Source organism: Macrosteles quadrilineatus, unplaced genomic scaffold (genome assembly GCF_028750875.1).
Source record: "Macrosteles quadrilineatus isolate MER2022 unplaced genomic scaffold, UCM_ALF_1.0 Scaffold_7__1_contigs__length_78375512, whole genome shotgun sequence".
Taxonomy (NCBI): Eukaryota; Metazoa; Arthropoda; class Insecta; order Hemiptera; family Cicadellidae; genus Macrosteles; species Macrosteles quadrilineatus.
In genome coordinates this window covers 48585324-48604266 of record NW_026542600.1, presented here as the reverse complement: position 1 = coordinate 48604266, position 18943 = coordinate 48585324, and the positions used below count along the sequence as shown (strand labels likewise).

Sequence of the window (18943 nt, the reverse complement as noted above, 5' to 3'; positions counted from 1 at the left end):
GGTCAAAAATAGGAAAAAACAATTTTTACCCCATGAAACCTCAGTCCCTTAGTCCAATCATGCTGCTTCATAAACTTGTTTGAATAAACGTATGTTTACATGATTGTACAAAGATTCATCAAAATCGCTTGACTTTTACTCGAGTTACATCGAGGATGTAAATATTTAAAAGATCGAAAAAAATCAAGTATATTGGTCCTGGGTCTAGGTCTTTATCATGAGACCTGCAGTAATAGCTTATTTCCAAAATGGGAAATTCACCAGGTTTAAGGAAGGACATAACATAAGGTGATGTTATATCTTTGAATCAACAGGAATTGAATATCATAAGTTTGGGTACAGTTTTAGGAGGCTTTAGAAACACATTGGAAAGGGGGTTAGAAAACTCGCCCTCAAATAATAGTAAATGTTTGACCTGCCCTTGTAAAGAGGTTATAATGTGCTATGCAATATACAGGGAGCGGCAAAATTATCTGACGGTTTTCTTTGCCACACAGTCTTCTTTACTAACTTGACGTTCTCTGCCGTCCGGGCTGACTTTGGACCTTGGTTAACCTTTTTTCACAATGCTGAACAAGTAGCTCTAAAAAGTTAACCACCCACACAAAATGGTGTTTCCAGTTGGGACATTTCTTCTTTGACCCACATTGAAACGTCTACTGAACAGCTACACAGGAATTTCCACTTTTAAAAACAATTCCACTACAAATACATGGTGCTCAGCCATCCACTGTTCCATGCCTACTAAAAATGTCCGCACATTTGCTTTGTAACGCGCCTATTACCCTCCACCACTCACTCGCTCGACAGGACGGCAAAGAAAACCGTCAGATCATTTTGTGGCTCCCTGTATAAAAAAAAAACAAAACTTGGTTGATATCTGCCTTAAGTGTAGACACATTTGAATTTGTTTGAAAATTTTAACTAAAAGTGCATTTTAAATGGGGAAAGTGTATTTTAAATGTATCATATTTTATTTTGTAACCTTAAATGCAGTGTCCTTTCAACTACAGTTGATGTATAATGTTGTATGTTTAACAAAGATTTCTACAGTCCCATTCAATGGTCGCTTTCAAAACAATAAGAAAACTGTTGAGGGAACAAATCCAAGAAAATTCTGTACTTAAACAACTTTTTATTACACAGTAAACTTTGGACAGATTTAACCCACAGGTAATAATCAAATAAATTATTATAATAATAGAAAACAGTTTAAATATATATCATTATATACAATATAATATATTTTTTATAAGCCATGATTTATGAACAAATTAAACAAAAATCAAAATATAAAATCTTAATTGCAATTTTTTGATCTTTATTTAAATCAAAATCTTCAGTCAGTAAATTTTACATTTTGATGTAATGATATGTCAATGTTACATCAGTATAATTTAGAGTTTTTTTAGGACAGGTCCAAACCCTAATATAGTTATAAGGTTGAAGTTTTATAACACAGCATCATTAATTGTTGACCCAATGATAACAGTAAATTTAAGTCTGTTGAATAACAAATCAACAGATTTGGTCTAACTGGGAGAATTAAAATTAAAACATCTTCAGAAAATAACAGGTATAAAATATATATCCCTTAAACTAAAGCACTGCTTTAATGTGATATTCAATTGGTTAGAACCATTCTCTTAAAATCTCTATGCCTTTCAAGTCATTTTTTATGCAATTTAACAAGGTTGACGCACATTCAATAAGTACAATTAATAACAGATATTACTACCATCATTGGATTCAATAATTAAATCAACAAATAATCTACAATTCATTAATAATGGTTTAACATGATTATTACTAAAACTAAATGATTCTTGGTAACATATCACAATGCATCCTGGTTAACATGCTTAAACTGATTGATCATTATAGTTAAAACTTAAAATAGGTAATTGCAATTTGAATCCATAAAACTTCCTTAAAATACACATGGTTCTACAATTTGTGTACAAAATACTCTATTCTTCCTGTACATTTTAAACATGTAATTAAGAAATTGAGAAAATCTCCGTCAAGATTTAGTATATTAAATTTAGAATAAAGATAAATCAACAGGTTTCATTGATAGTTCTACAATAAAGAGATCACTGGTCTTAAGTGACAAGGCATTTTAATATTTCTACAATTATACGCTAAAGAATATTTTTAGAGATGTTAAAGACTTAAAATATACCAGACATTTCAGTTTAATTTTTATTTTGGAATACAACTTTAGTAATTTTACTATATTTTTACAAAACTACTTTAATGTTATCCCAATTGTGAAAGACGTCTGCAAAGTTTATGCGATAGTTGACAATTTACAATCTATCAAAAATCATAGTCATCATGTAATTGTGATAACACATTGTACCAACCAAAATGATGATGACAGAAACAAATGGTTCTGTATTACTTAAATTATGCTACTAGGGCTAGCTACCACTCATTTTGTTTTAGATCATCATATATACTTCTGAAATATCACTGATGCTAAGGTATTTTTCGTTCATTTATTTTTACATACCAAAAAATATGTTTGGTATTTTTAAAATTAAAAAAAAATGTTAAGGTTAGTTTTTGTTTTCCTCCCAGAAGGAAAATATTACAACTTTTAACTCAAAATATGTATACCAAATACAACTTTTTGAAAAACTCTAAATTTAGGGAAGAATATGCAGTCCTTGGACCAAAATCCAATCTTGCTCATTCCTATCTTTTAAATTTTACACTTAACCTCTAAAAAAAGAGTTAGCGTCTTACTGATTAATTAATTAGCATATTATTTAACATAGTAAAAATAAATAACTCTAATAACACTAAAAAATTCCACTATAATTATACTCATTACGAAATTAGCACCAACAATTTTTTCTAATATACTATATTTCATCTACAAGGAAATTTATTAGTTGACCATTTCATAGTTATTAACTATGGAATCATAATCAGCGTCTTCGTGAGAAAAATGAGTCAAAACGTGGGAGTGAAACTCTTCGAAAGGAACTGTGCGAGGGAAGAACTGACCGCATAACGGACAGATGCGATCCTCTACGAACTCCACCTCTTGACCTACAAAATTATTGTAACCTTAAGTCAACAAGAAAATGTTTTGAGAAACAGCATAACTGGTTTCCTTGATATCACTTGGTTTTACAAAATGTTCTAAATTACTGAATTCAATAACTTCTTGATTATCATTATCATATTACATTGCCACTTTCTTAAGAATTACGAATATACCGTAATACAGTAGACCCCCTCTTAACCGACCAGATTACACAAAAGGTCGGTTAAAACGGGCAATCCCTAAAACTTATGGGAAATTACTTATGAAGTGCTATTTAATTTATTTGGAATTATAAAATCATTATCCGAAGTCGTGCATGCATTACAAATTAAACTACATATTCCTTTTTATTTTTATGTATTGACAATAGAAAAGTCACTATCCAAAACACAGTAAAGTAAAATACTTTCAATGTAATGAACTATAGTCGTAGGCAAGTGGCAATAAAATTTCTTATTTAAATACCTTTAATATATTAATTAATGCTTTTCAAATCTATCGTTTATTACAGTACAGAATTTAATGTCAAAATTAAAGATACAAGCAACCATTTCCTTAAGAGACAGGATGTTTATTCCTGTTAAGCTGTATGTTTAAGCCTCTCACTAAAGGCTTGAGTGATCTTGACCTTGGAGTCGTTCTAAACAGCTAAACATGCATTTCAACACACTTTACGATTATTATAAACTTTGCCGCACGGATGACGAATCGAAGTGCTCGTGCTACAAAAGATGATGACAAACAGGCAATATGCAATAAATTTTAGGATAGGCTTACATAAAAATTAACTTTTTATTAGTTATATCCTGTAGAGTTTAGCATATTGTTTCCATCGCCAAGCATTGGAGTGGAAATGCTGAAATTCTTAAGTGGTTGTTAAACCAAACTGCTCTCAAAACAAGGTTGGTTAAAACAAAATGTAATATCTTATGAGCAAGGGCAGATAATCCAATTATCGGTCAATACAAGGTCGGTTAACGTCTACTATAAATTACGTCTTCTATCACTATTTGTCCAATTCTATACGTCTCCATTTTTATTTAAAACTTATATGACAGTAAATATATATCAAAGTGTTGTTCGATTTAGACCAAACCTACTGTCCGATCAAATACTTAGAGGGTCAAATGCTGCTCTTATATTTTATCAAAATGTAATGTCTTGTACATGTTTATATTATAAGTGTAGCTATATCATATATGTGCATATCAACCTATGCTTTTGTTTAATATTTTCTTCTGACTCATTGCTCATTGTCTCCCTGAGGAGGTAGCGCATCAATGAATAATGTATCAAAAAGATTTTCATGCCCAGGAACTGTGTACCAAGTTTTGAAGTTATATTTTTATCATTTTTTAAAATATTTAACCGTCCTGAGACTTTTTTTCCACCCTGTATTGAATACTGTTAGAAGTTATATTTTATTTTGCTTGGATTGATTTTTAAAATCTATTTGTGTTTATGTACACCATCGGATTTTTTTACGTTTTTAGTAAGGGAACAGTCCAAACTCTGTCTTATTTACCTACCATCGATTGTTTGTTAGATAGTATCATTGATAGCCCTGGGAGCAAGCTGGTCTAGTGGTAGAGTGCAGGACTTTGGTCCCTGAGGACCTGGGTTCAAAGTTGAAATCCCCCCAAAATCACCAATGGATTTTATCTAGGTGATGTCACAACCTCTAGGTCTAGCCTGAAGTAATGTGAAAACAATCCCGGGATCGTGCCTAACATCCAAGGACAGAAGGAAAAAAATTTAAAAATTGATAGCCTAATAAGAAATGACCAATAAATTAATCAATCAATTTATTTATTGACATTTTAATAAGAAATACACTAGTGTCATTAAAAGGTCCTTTGAAATCAAGGTTCAGAATCGATCTCGCTTGGAATCGAACCCGCGACTTTCAAATTTGTAGGGGAGCACTATGACCACTCGGCTACACAGGCAATGAATGGTTCATGAATATTAAAAGTAGTGGAATGTAGCATACGTAGAATGTGTAATAAAAAAGCAACTGGGAATGTAGCGCCAAAGTAAGTTTTAAGTTAATAGGAATAATGAGTAAAAACGTCAAATGGTTAATGAAATTAACATTGCTTCATAAAAATTTATCACTTGAAAAGGGTGACGGGCATAGCAACCTAGCAAACAGACATAAAAATTAGCTGTGGTCCCACAAATTATACATGGATGAACCGGGATAAAATCAAATGATTCTGTGAAAGCAGCGATACTGTAAGAACAATTTTTTACTATGGGTTTTTTCAGGGTAAGGATCGAAAGCGAAACTTTTTGGATAGGATCAAAACTTTTTTTCAAACAAGACCAAACAGGCACCAACCAATCTTTTGAGAAATTTTGTTGAAAGACTAAAACTCAAAGGTATTTTTAGTTGATATAATTATTCATACACTTATCAAGTTTCTCTCATCTTAGGTCTACCCCACACGAAAGACTTTTTGTCGGCCGACTGTCTGGCTGGAGACAGGTGGACAATCGAAAAGTCGAAAAGACTTGTTTGGTCCCTGACTGTGGGTGCACACACCACGACTGTTAAGTCGTCTTTCGAGTGTCAAAAGGATGGATATGACAGAAACCGCTGTCATATGTGCGTTACTGATCAGATTTCGTGCAAGAAAACGTAAAAGAAAATACTGGGTGCATCCAATTTATAGTCAGAGAACCTTGAAAGGCCAGTTTTACCTATTAGCCTATACTCGGATTTAAGAAAATATCCGGACAGATTTTTTCTGTGTTTGCAGGGTATCTCAGTTATCCACCAAGGCTTCAAATACCTCTTCCCATAACTTTAATATCATGTCTGAATACTCCTTCAATGACTTTTAATAAAGAGGGGGCCGTGCCTCCACTACATCAATAAGTTTTTTCAACTTTTTAACCCTGCAAAATACTTGCACTTGTCACAGTCATAACGCACTTGACTGTCTTCGGAGCGTACACACAACAAAACTCTGCTAGACTGACAGACTATTTAGTCGACAGTGTGCATGTTCAAACTTGTCTCTATGCCTTTATCAATACGACACAAAAGTCGAGTCGGGGAGCAGTCGGCGGGAAAATCGGTCAGCCCCAAAACGCCCCGACTGTCTGCTGACAGTCTGCCGACTGTCTGGCTATGGTCAGCCCGTGTACACGCTCAGATTTACCACTATGGTGCCGACTTCAACTCACGACTACAACAAAATAGTCGGCCGACAAAAAGTCTCTCGTGTGCGGTAGGCCTTACACAAAAAATCCTACTTATAACAGGTTTTTGGTGGACATGCACACAGTAATGATTAGTTAAATAGGCTACGCAAAATGATACTCATAAAATAGCAAGTTTTCCTAACAACAAAAACTGACCAAGAAAAGAATAGGCCCAATATTCATGTCGTAGTAGAATACAAGTGAACATGGATAAATGTATTAGTGATGAATAGGACACTTAAAATTGTCATTCAGCCTATTGATTACAATGATGCGTTCAAGGGATGGATCACCCAATCAGTGGTAATATTTAGACATGGTTACATGGAATATTTCTGCAATCTGTAAAAAGCTCCTTCACAAAAACTGCTCTAAAAAGGCCTTGGCCACCAGACTGAAGAGGAAGAAAAAACTAAAGTGAAAGCTTTTGTGTTTATACTTGCTCCCCTATACATTGTACATAGTAGGCCTACATCTAAAGGAAACTCCGAGAAGAAATTACAAAGACCTAGGCTATGATAACCATATACCATGCCACATAGTCATGTGGTGTACAGGATAGTGCTCTGGGGACACTCCCCTATATGCCATGAGATACAGTTGCTTCAGAAAAAAGCTGCGAGCGTCATTACATCAAAAGGCCCTAGAGAGCCATTTTCAGGGAAATGGGAATCCATTACGTTGTAAGCCAATATGTGCTCAACAGTCTGGTTCTGATGAAGGAAAACCTGGGCGAATTTGAGATCCGAGGTAGTAAGCATGATTATGGCATGAGAGGCCCATGACTTGAAAACGCCCAGTTGCCCTTTAAGTCACACCTTGAAGAGATACGCTCGATCGGTAATCAAAATCTTCAACACTCTGCCTAAAAGTGTGAGGAACCTTGATTGTACAGCGTTCAAGACCTTGATGAAGAACTTATCCACAAATGGCCCCTGTACAGTCAAGAAGAGTTATCCTACGAACCATTAATGCCAGGCTGAGAATGATTAATTACAGTCTCGCCTACTACAGCGTAAAGTAATTAAATTTTTTTAAAGTAATTCCAACAAGTCTACAGTTTGTAAATATATTTAGTTTGGTGATCCTATCAATCCGAGAAACATTGGTCAAATATTAAGACAACAAGTATTCATGGGGAAACTAATGATTTTGTAAAAATTTTTAGTTTTGAGTTTCGGCTTGAACCTAAAAAGTGATTTTCAAAGTGATTTCTGTGTGTGTGTGTGTTTGAGTAAGGATTTGTGCAGAGCTCTAGACTATATCTGTGGTCTGATTTTGATGAATCTCCGGGTGAATTTTTGAAATTTGTTATGAAACTTTGATTTATCAAACTGATTTTTATAGCACACATAAAATAATGAAACAATTGGATTTTCACAACAACAAAAAACGATCTATATAAATTTAGTTATGTTACAGTCCTTTCAACTTAATGTCAACCTACAATGCTGTACACATTACGGTTCAAGAGTTAAAATGTGTCAGTTTGCTGATAATGTTTATATTTTTTTCTCACCTATTTTCCCTAAAGAATTAATGATTGAAGGAACAATCTTAGACGTGATTTTGAGCCATGATAATGCTCGAGACAAAAAAATTACACTCTGGTTATTAAGTTAGCTCCTTAGGGGTCAGTTTAGGTTCTGTGAATTTGCATAATGTTGTGTTAGCTTCTGCCTTACCCTGAATAGTCCTGTTGTCTTCAGGATCAGCCAGTGGTTCTGTGACTGTTGTGACTTTGGTCTGAACAACTTGACTACAATCTCTATTCACTATAGTCTGTACACCAGACTTTTCACATGTCTTGCACTTCTTACAAGATGTTCCATCTAAAACAACCAAATTGGTATATTTTACAATAGCCAAAAGTGAGGTTTTGTAAGCTTGAGATCCATGTTTCAAGTTTGAGATTTTAATTTCTCATTGAAAGCAAACTTGCAAAAACTATTTTTCATTACACTAAATAAGCTGCTTTTAAAACCTACAAAGCTAAATTTTGATAATGAGTAAAGTAATCTACCAATAAATACAACAGTACAATACATTGCAGGTAACAAATTGCGATTGATTTCCAGTTGAAATCTATTAAAAAATGTGTTAGCAGTAAAAGAGATAACTTTTGGGCTCAGTTGGCCAATCGTACTGACCACATCGTTGACATAAACACCTCAGAATCGTTTGTCAATCCGTCATAGCTCTAAAGAGTAAATGAAACCAATCTGCAGATGATATTTTTTGGTTGTAGGGTGAATTTCTCCTAGTTTGTTTTACTGAAATTTCTTCTATTTTACCGGAACCTGAATATTACTCTAAAAAATCTCTTGCTGCAAAAAAAACCTGGAGAGGTAACATTGATGTGATCGTATGAACTTCAACTTCACTCTTTTTGCCTAAGAAGAATAAGGCCTATGAAAGCTTTGTCTCTAACCCTTCCCGGACGGGCGAAATTGTGACATAGAACGGGAAAAAAATATAGGAAAAAATAAAAGATAATTTTTCTTAGTTGTGTTTTGTTATACAAGTATACATAAAATAGACACAATGGAACACTTCATATACTGTAAAAATCATTTTTTACTCGTTTTTAACTATGCGGATATATCCGCTACCCATCCGCTGATGAGTAGAAAAGCAGCGGATATATCCGCCACCCCTCTTTGAAGATATTACCATGACAACGTTAGGCAATAAATAAAGAACAATATGTAAACAATAAATACAATAAATAACAATAAATAATAAATAAAGTATTGTTGAGCTCGAAACGTCGAGAGGGGAGCGTAGGAGAAGTGGAGGGTGTGCGGGAGAAGGGGAGGTGTGGGAGAGAGAAGGAGTGCAGGAGAGAGTGAAGCCATGGAGAGAGCAGGAGATTGGCGCTTTGGTACAGCGAAACATCTGCTTACTGCTCAAACACCTGCCAGTCTTGAAGAAAAGGCGGATATATCCACTTCCCGTCCGGAACATCAAAAACCATAAGCGGATATATCCGCCACCCGTCCTTTATCGCCAAAGACTTAGGCGGATATATCCGTCACCCGTCCGGGAAGGGTTAATAGGTGTGCACAGAAGGAGGGGATACAGTGTCCCTACCTGTGGCTTCAAGGAATTCCCTGATCATGCTCTTAGGGAAAAGTTCTTTTGTAGCCTTAGTTCAAATGAAATTCAGAACAGTGATTTTAAGAATTGTTTTTACAAGGACTATGTTAGTCATAACTTTAAAGTAAGTGTATAAAATGTGTAAACAGCCCTCAACTAGGCTAGATCTGTAAAAGGAATAATAAATATTTGTTCGAAGAGTGACAATGATCAAGTGGGGTAAATCTGTTACTACACCAGATTATGAGTTAGGCTATACTGTATAATATAGGCTATATAATGCCTAGCCTACGCTGGTAGTGGTCACAGAAATGTTAATCAATAATGAGCATATTAATTGCTCGTTGATACTGGAGCAGTGGTTAGCATAATAAAGATGTCTGTTCTGAGTGAGTTTCAGGCGGGAGTCACAACCAACCTGATTTGAGTTCAGCCTATTGAACATTAAAGTTCTCTGTGTTTTCTCTGTGTTAGTCCAAGCTCTGAGAAACTGTTTGACAAAAAATATGCCCGAGGATTTATTAAAATACAAGAGACTCTACTTTGGGATGACGGGGGAGCGAGCTGGCGTAGTGGTTAGAGCGCGGGACTTCAGTCCTTGAGGTCCCGGGTTCGATCCCCGCCAAGTCAATGGATTTTATCTAAGTGATAATGCCGCAACCCCTAGGTCTAGCCTGAAGTAATGTAAAAAACAATCCCAGGCTCGTGCCTAGCGTCCTTAAGACAAAAAAAAAAAAAAAAAAACTTTGGGATGACTAGTAGTGCTGGTGCTATTTTCAGGTCAGATATGGATAACATTTTAGCAGGAATTGAAGATGTACATTGTTACTTAAATGATATCCTTATTACTTCTCAGTCTTTGGATGAGAAGAACGAAAAGGTTAAGGATGTTTTGTCCCGATTCCAACATTACGGGGTGGGAACCAACGCAGGGAAAAATGAATTGTTTAAGGAAAGTCTTACATTTCTGGGAAATTGCCTGGACGCTATGTGGATATACACAAGTGAGGAATTGACAGCAGCTATTGCTAATACTCCAAGACAAAATGATCTAACCCAACTGTGGTCATATATTGGCTTGTTAAACTATTACAGTAAATTTCTCCAAATCTGTCCAATATGCTATACTCAATATACAATTTGTGAAACAAGGGCGTCAAATGGTAACTGGTTGGAAGAATTTGAAAGGGCTTTACAAAAAAGAAAAGAGCTCCTTTTGACAAACAAGGTTCTCATACCCTTTAAACCAAAACTGGACATTGTTGTCATGGATAATTCTAGCCCATACGGAGTAGGAGGTGTAATCTCACATCAGCTTTCTGACGGGTCTGAAAAACCAAGCTTTCGGATCAAGAACACCATCAGTACATGAGGCTCGATACTTACAAATAGAGAAGGAAGCACTCGCTCTAATAGTTGTAGTCCAAAAATTCTATACTTTGTTGTTTGTATGGAAGGTGTTTTCTTTTAGTGACGGATCATCGTCGCTTAAATTACCCGCAACTCAAGCACAGGCCCCTGCCTATGTAGACCTTTTCTATAAAATTTGATAAGGTTTTTTTTCTTGGTGCCATTTAGTTATAATATACTGTTTTTAATTTATTTTTAAATTTATTATGTAATATACCACAAATTGTATCTATTTTTCAATTGGGAAATAAATATAATTTCATTTAATTTCATTTTCATTTTGTCCTTTGACTTTTTTACTTGGTCATAACAAGTCACACTCAAACGGCTGTTCGAATTTAGAGATGGGCTTTGACCTTAGTAGTCTATGATTACGATTTGGTTTAGAGAAAAGGTTCTGATATGTCCATCGCCAGGCCCCGCTTCCTAGCTAAGTGTCGCGACGCTAGCTAGTCAATATCTCTAGCGGCGTAGCAGTACACGTGGCCTAATGGGAGCTTTCACAGGAGCGACAGGTTTTCCTTTGTTTTCATTGTTTACCAGTTATGTATATGTCGTCATAAGAATAAACTACATAGGCGGACTCTCTGTGGCCAAAACAGCTTACTTCGCACTGGTAGAGTCGCATCTTAGATATGGCTTGACAGTGTGGGGAGGAACTTCAACAAAAAATATGAATCGAATCCTTGTTCTTCGAAAGAAAGCCATAAGAGCCCTTGCCAACCTTGTCCCACCACAGGCTTGCAGACTAGCATTCGCAAACCTAGGAATTCTCACAGTGGTGTCTCTCTACATACTTGAAACCATAAAGTATGTGGATGAAATAAACCCCCCAAGAAACCAAGACCTGCACCACTACAACACCCGTCATGGCTCCAAATTTGCCCTACCAGTTTACCGAACAACTCTTTGGGAGAAAAAACCTTCCTACACCGGCTGCAAACTGAGGAACCATCTACCTGACTACCTGAGAGACCTGACTGGCAACAAGCTACACCAGGAGTTGAAGAAGTGGCTAATCGCAAGACCCTTCTACTCAATAAAGGAATTTTATGAAAATTATGGAAATTAACACGTACAATTCACTATTGTATTGACACTATTGTAATTCTTAACGAATGAACAATAAAGAATATTGTATTGTATTGTATTGTATGTATTCCAGTGGCTTTGATATCGATACTGTATTTTCATCGAATCTATGAAAAAACTTTTGTGTCTTTGGGAATACCACGACATAATTAAGAAGACAAAATGTATGGGAGTATAATCATATAACAAATAATAATCTTTTGGTTTCAATTAAATATTTTCTTTAGTTTCCATTAGCATGTAGGCCTATTAAGTTTTAATTAGTGTATTTAATTAATAGGAAATTAGCAATGTTCTGAATAGCATAATTCGCGTTTTGGAAAACTGTATTAAAAGTCCAACAATACTATCAGTGATAGGTTTCTCTAAATAATTTTAAATTTTCATTTTTCCTCTTAACAATAAGGTTTTACAGAACAAAACTATTACAATAGTTTAATTGATGGTTAATTACTTTAATATCATTATTTTGATACAAATTTAGTTACGAAAAACATTGATAACTGTCCAAAACATCACTTCACTGCACCAAACAAATATCAGTCACTTTTTTATCGATGCTCATCTTTTACGTCACGCCTGCGATCTAGTCGGTGGACCCGTCGCTCGTGTGAATTGGTGTGTCGCCGGGTCGCGAGGAATGCTAGTCAACGTCAGTCAACTAGATATGTCGCTCGTGTGAACCCTGCCTTAAGTAGGCCAGTGCACTTGATCAGGGGGTCTGTTGTGTGTGTGTAGTGATAGTGTGGTGTACTGGTGGACGGGGTCCTGCTGGGGGAGCTGGAGACAAAGGTCTTTGGCCTTGGGCCCAGGTAAGGCAATCTTAGGGTTTTTCAAAATTTGGGTTCAGAGTATTTGACCCAAATTGGCATTTCTGTTGTAAACTAAATCATTATCACTGATCCAGTTTACTCTACCTTTTTGTTTTATCTCTATGTTCTTTGTATTGTTTGGTGGGCTAATAATAAAGTTGAGTTTAGTAAGCGAGTGATGAGTTTATTCCTGAGCGACGTCACCCAAAGTAACAGTGGGTAAACTTCCAGTTAGCTGGGGTTTACCAAAACCATTACAATTGTCAAGGCTGCCCTATAACGTTTCTGATTGTAGCCAAGGCAAAATCGTAGGTTTCTTAAAGAAATTTGTAGGTATAACCTTGAAGAAAATAAGTTTAGCCACCCACTTCAACCCTGGCTTGACCAAATTAGTAGTCTATCTATACACTGAATGGGTAGCCTTGCTCTAATGACAGTCTCCAATTGAAGCCATTTTTTGCAAAGTATACCCAATTGTTTGTTGTCTCAACTAACGTCAAAGGAGTTTGATGTTTTTTTTTAAGACAATGCAGTTCTTCTTGTGGTCACCCCACTGTGTCACTCAGCTTTGAACAGGCTTGCTGAGCGAGCGGTACAGACTACGAAAAAAATCCTTCATCTGTCAACCTCGTGCCTTACAACATCACATAGACAGTTTCCTTTTCCCTTATCGAAATATTCTGCATTCAACCACAGGAAGTTCCCCAGCAGAGTAATTTTTGAGATTTGTACCAAGAAATTACTTGAGTTTGTTTAAAGTCCACCTGGCTCGTTCAGATGTTGAAAAACAGTTGAAGATTGAAGAAACGGCTAATAGGAGAAGAAACAAATTCAGATCGTTTGCGGTGGGAGAGGAGGTTTGTTAAGAGCGTGAGACTAGAATGTTTAAGCTGGTTGCCAGGACAGATTGTTAAGGTTGGTCAAGTGAGTTATTTAGTGAATGTTCAAGGCCCTACTTGTTTTGTTCATGCGTTTTTTCTCACCTGCGCCCTAAATTTGGAACAAATGTTGAAGAAGAAGCTCTAATTACATTACATATTAGTCTCCCCAGGATGACCTAACAGTAAGACTAGCCTAATTATCAATAAAGCAGCTGAGGAGATGAAGGATGTCGCAAGGTGGATCAACCTATGATTCAGAACGATGAAGTATATGGACCTGACCCAATGAAGATAGTGAAAACACTGAGCCCTGGAGGAACTCTTTGCCGTTCTCAGAGTGAGAGAAGACCTCCTATTAAATTTGACCTTTAAATAAAAGTTAACAAGTTCCCTATAAGAATAGTTAAATAATTATTGTTTAATGAAGAAGTTGTATTTGTTGTTTGTTTTTTTAAGATGATATTAATTTGTTATGTCCTTTTTATAATGAATGGTTGGGAGGGAATTGTTATAAGTCAGAAGAGGCCTAGTAGTAATCACATTACATAGGATACACAATGTGCATGACCAAAAAAAAAGACCATGAAGAAGACGTGGAGAATAGGCAAAGAGGACAGAGCTGTCTTAGAAATTATACCAGTGAGAACAGTTGTAAGGGATTTCCTTACTGTGTTTTCCAAACAAGCTCGGCGTCTGCAAACAGCTATTTACAGACAAATTCCTTGAATGGAAAGTCCGTTAAAATAGAGTAGTGTGACAAAATAACTTTATAACTTAGATATTCTTTTTACTGATGTTCTACTTTATGACTAGCCTATGAATAATACACTACATACTCTTTATGACGGAGGTGAGAGTTAGTAGGGTCGCTCGAAGACCAGCCTGGTGTCGAGTTAGCTGTTCTCGAGTGTCTCGTAGGTTCTCCACAACCCGTCTCAAGTCTTGCAACTCCTGGTCGTGCGACTCCCCCAGAGTTCCACCAAAGTCACAATCTTCCACACTCAACGTTCCTGTTTGTAAAGCTGACATCTGTAATAAAACCACTTATTAATAAAACACTATTATTCTTTTTGATTTGGTCTAATGTATGTTTTAGTAAAGGGTGGTCCATAAATAACGGATAATTTTTAAACATATGTCAATCAGTTGTTGTTACACGTAGAATTTTCATTTTTGTACTAAACAAGAACAAATGTCATGGCATTTGAGTAATCATGGATCGTTGGACAACTTACAACACCGTGCCTTTTGCATTAAAGAATATTTTAAAAATAACGAGTCTGTGATTGTAACTCATTGGTTATTTTTAAATAATTTCAACGTCCGTCATCATGGTGTGGTTCCCTCTAGGAATACTATCTATAGGTGGGTGTTTAATTTAAGAACTTTTTAAGGGAAATTGAATTAGTTTAACTCTGGGTAGGTCAAAGTCTGTACGTACAGATGAGAACATTGCAAGAATTCTAAAATCTGTTCTACAAAGTCCAAAAAGATTGGCGAGAAAGGATTCTGTTGCTTTAGATTGATAGGACACTTTTGCATCGTATTTTACATGATGATTTGAATTTACATACCAGTACATACAAACTGGTTACTGCACAAAAGCTCAATCAAGGTGACCCTAGATGTTTTGTCAAGGACTCTTTCAACTGATTGAAGGTGAAAACCTTCTGGGGCGCCTTATAATGTCACTAACAATTAAAATGGTCTTCAACGCAAAAGGCACGGTGTTATACAGTCCAACGATCCATGATTACCGGTACTCAAACGGCGTGACATTTGTTCTTTAACACAACAATCAAAAATCTATGCGCAACAACAGCTAATTGAAATTTGTTTAAAAATTATCAATTATTTATGGACCACCCTTCATAATAAGAAACGTTTCTATCAACAAATTCTGGGAAGGGAGCTAAACTTGCAGAAGGGCGGGGCTTAGTTCCACAAGGTTCAATTCCCTACAGTTACTAATGAATTTGATAACACCACAAACCTATTGTGCCTTCCCTACTCTGTATCAATCAAGAATAATCAAGTGATCGACAATAGGCTACAGTAGATAATAGGATTTGGCAGTTATGGAGCAAGGCTAGCAGACAACTAGTGGTGAAGCGGCTTTGCAAAATATAAGAAAGCAAGGGAAAAGCAATGATATCAACCGGCTTATGTGACTTGCAATATGAGAAACACTCATACTGTAAGTCTTTCCAACACCAAGTGGTATTAGCCTAATTCCATATTTTGGACACACACCTTGTGGAATCACAACTGTCATTCATTAATGACAAAAAAAATACTAAAATAATCTACAATACATTAAAATTAGCAACCTTATTTTGACACTGATAATATAGGGAAGTTTTAACGAACGGAACGACAAATTGAATTGAAGAAGTTTTAGAAGTTTAAGCCAAGCTTGTTTGACTGTACCTAAATAGTGTTTGAGCCTTTTTTAAACTAAGTTACATGTATCCACCCTACATAACAAGTGAGGTTTAGTACAAAGGAAAGCTTGGCTGCTATTCCTGTCTGAGAAACAGCATTTGATAAAAAATTAACCAATTTTAAGATTTAGTCAGTTCTAACGGTACTCACTTGATCACACTGCTGTTCAAGCTCCATCTTCTCTCTAATTATACTGCTTATAATCTTCAAGGAAATTTCTTCAAGGCTTTCATCTTTGTCTTTTTGATCTGAAACAAAAAAATGGATAGCTGGTAGTAGGTAGTCATAAATAAACAGTGAGCAAACCCTAGGTCCTACACAACCAAGTTATTTTCCACAAACTATATCTTATTACAATATCTTAGATGTTTAATGACCATGAGGTAGACCAAGAATAGGCCCTGCATCAAATATGGCAACCAATAATCACTATGATTACTAGTTTGTCTGAAAAGCTACTCTTCGGTCACAAAAATGTTATACGGTCTCTGTACCTGTGACAAACTGGTTTGAAATCATAAATGCATATCTGCTAGCCTACACATTGTGACCTAAACTTACAGTTTTTTTTTTTTTTTTCTTTATCTAACCAATCACATTTGGCTGGATTGCATTCTTCTATCAGGTGATGAACGAATGAAATAACAGAAGGGTGAATGAATGAATGAAATAATAATTCCACATAGTAACCTACATTACGGCAAGATAAAATAAAATGCATACTTCAAAGACATAATAAATTACTAAAATATAGGCTACCGGTACCTAGATAGAAAAGACATTTCTGTGCTACTTAATTTGAGTGTTTAAGTGTGCGTGCACTGAGTTAATCTAGAACATGTTGGACTGTTGTAAATTGTTGATCTGTCTTAATAGTGCCTTTATGTTGTGCTGTTGGCTGTAGTAATTGTACCAACCACGGGAAAAATTTAAGGAATTACATACCACAGGGCTTTTTATGTGTCAAGGCAATTACTTAGGCCTACGCATCATAGCTAGGCCTATAACTAACTGGCCTTCTGTACAAAGCCTTTGGGGGCCGCACCTAGCTTGGCCGTGTTCCAAAACCGTAGCAGAAGAAAGAACGATTCGCAGGTGTACAATTTAGTTTCTTTAACATTTTTATTTTTCTACCAATTTGCAAAGATTTTGGTAGCCTATCTTTTATGCTTTAAATAGGTAGGTAGTTTATTATGTTAATGAAGTTTTGATTTTTTTTTATCATCTATTTTATCTGAAAAAGTATTTTCTATCTAGCCTAAATGTTTTTTTTTCACTTTTAGCCCAAAATTAATTTTAAATGTTAAAAACTCACCCCCGGGCGTCTCTGCATATTAGCCTATACAGATAACTTAAGGGGGTATAATATGTAATATGTATAACTAACAAATATTTATACGTACCGTTAACATCCCCAGGATCTTTCTCACAGGTATTTATTATCTGAATTGATTGGTTTGGCTTTGATGGTTCTCCTAATGGATGTTTGCTCAATGTATCAGATATTTTTGACAACTGACTTCCAAGCGAGTGGTTTGCTTCAGTTAACCGGGATAACCTTGTCCATAACTGTTTATTTTCAGTAGCCACCATATATATGTGATGAGTTAATTGTGATTTCTGTCTCGTTAGCTGAGCAATATGCTCCTGCAAAACACTTATTTCCCCTTTGGAGTCCTCTTTAACCACACTTGATGACACTCTTTGTTTTTCAATCCGTAGTCTGAGGTTTTCATCCTCAACAGCTGACAATCTTAGTTGTAATTGTTGGCATCTTTCTTTCATTGTTTGCAAAGCAACTTGGAGAGCGTAGTAAGAAGCCATTGTATTAGTTAGTTCTTTGTCTGTCTTCGGTAACATGGAATCCAATGTGGGAAATATGAGAGCCTTATTATTATTTTCACTCTTTGGCTTACTCATGTTCATTAATAATTAACTAAATTGCAATACAAGATTAGTAATGAGGTTTACTCACAGTAAAACCAATCAAAATCAAAAAATGTAAAATTGCCATGCCAAAGTTCTCTTAGCCAAGCAAGACAAGGCCTAATGATAAGTTATAACTAAACTTAGGCCTAAGCCTAGGCTTCCTACTTTTTTATTCTTTATCAGTTATCATTTTAGATAATGATGAAACCCCGCTTAGCTTGTGGTATAGTAACGTAATTTTATTAGTAAATAGGACCAATATAGCCTAACCAGTAAAAACGTTATCCATTTCCTTATCACTAACCAATTTACTTCGAAAAAGTAGTGATGATGACCATACTCTATAGGCCTAATAACAAGAATAAAATTATCGATAGTGATAATATAATCTCTCCAATATACGATACCTAAGTCTTCAAAAATAAAACAAAAAGTTGTGCACTGGGACTGGAGGCCTAAATCGAGAATATCTTTCACTGTGTGTTTGTGTACAACAGTACAACTCAAACTCAAATAACTCAATGTACAACATGGATGGACTATTGGAATTGGAATTGGAAATAAATTAAAGTTGACGTTAGATTTGGTGACACTGCACTGACAAATTGACAGGAGGAGGGAGAAGCAGAAGACAGTTCAATAGAGAAGGGACAGGAATTACGGAATTGAAAAGGATTAAGTGGGGGTCTGACTTACGGGAGGTATAAATGAGGCATCGGTCATCGATGACATCATATTTTAGTTCAGAATTCCTCCATAGCGCTGTAGTAGAGAGCACATTGGCTTATAATGGAGGTTTACTAATCGAAAAAAATAGTTCTGTTCATAAAATAAAATTATAATTGCCTCAAATTCAAATTTTTTCTAACGGCACGCTATTCATTAGACCACCAAGGCCGATGGCTCTACAACGTATCGTTAAGGTAATGGTGATCCCTCAGCTAATCAGAAGCCTCCAAATCGTCATCGTAGGCTCATCTATACCTCCGTTGAGTAAACAC

At 35.7% G+C, this 18943-nt stretch overlaps 1 protein-coding gene across 1 annotated transcript; it reads right to left on the bottom strand.

Annotated features, from left to right (window-relative positions):
• Window positions 1-1161: 1161 nt before the first annotated feature.
• On the bottom strand, window positions 1162-18542 carry LOC128998731 (protein spindle-F-like). Its single transcript, XM_054425055.1, has 5 exons — window positions 17417-18542; window positions 16164-16261; window positions 14405-14597; window positions 7960-8106; window positions 1162-3063 (listed from the first exon to the last, which is right to left on the bottom strand). The coding sequence occupies exons 1-5, from the start codon at window positions 17937-17939 to the stop codon at window positions 2900-2902; spliced, it is 1125 nt and encodes a 374-aa protein (XP_054281030.1). The 5' UTR covers window positions 17940-18542; the 3' UTR covers window positions 1162-2899.
• Window positions 18543-18943: the final 401 nt, after the last annotated feature.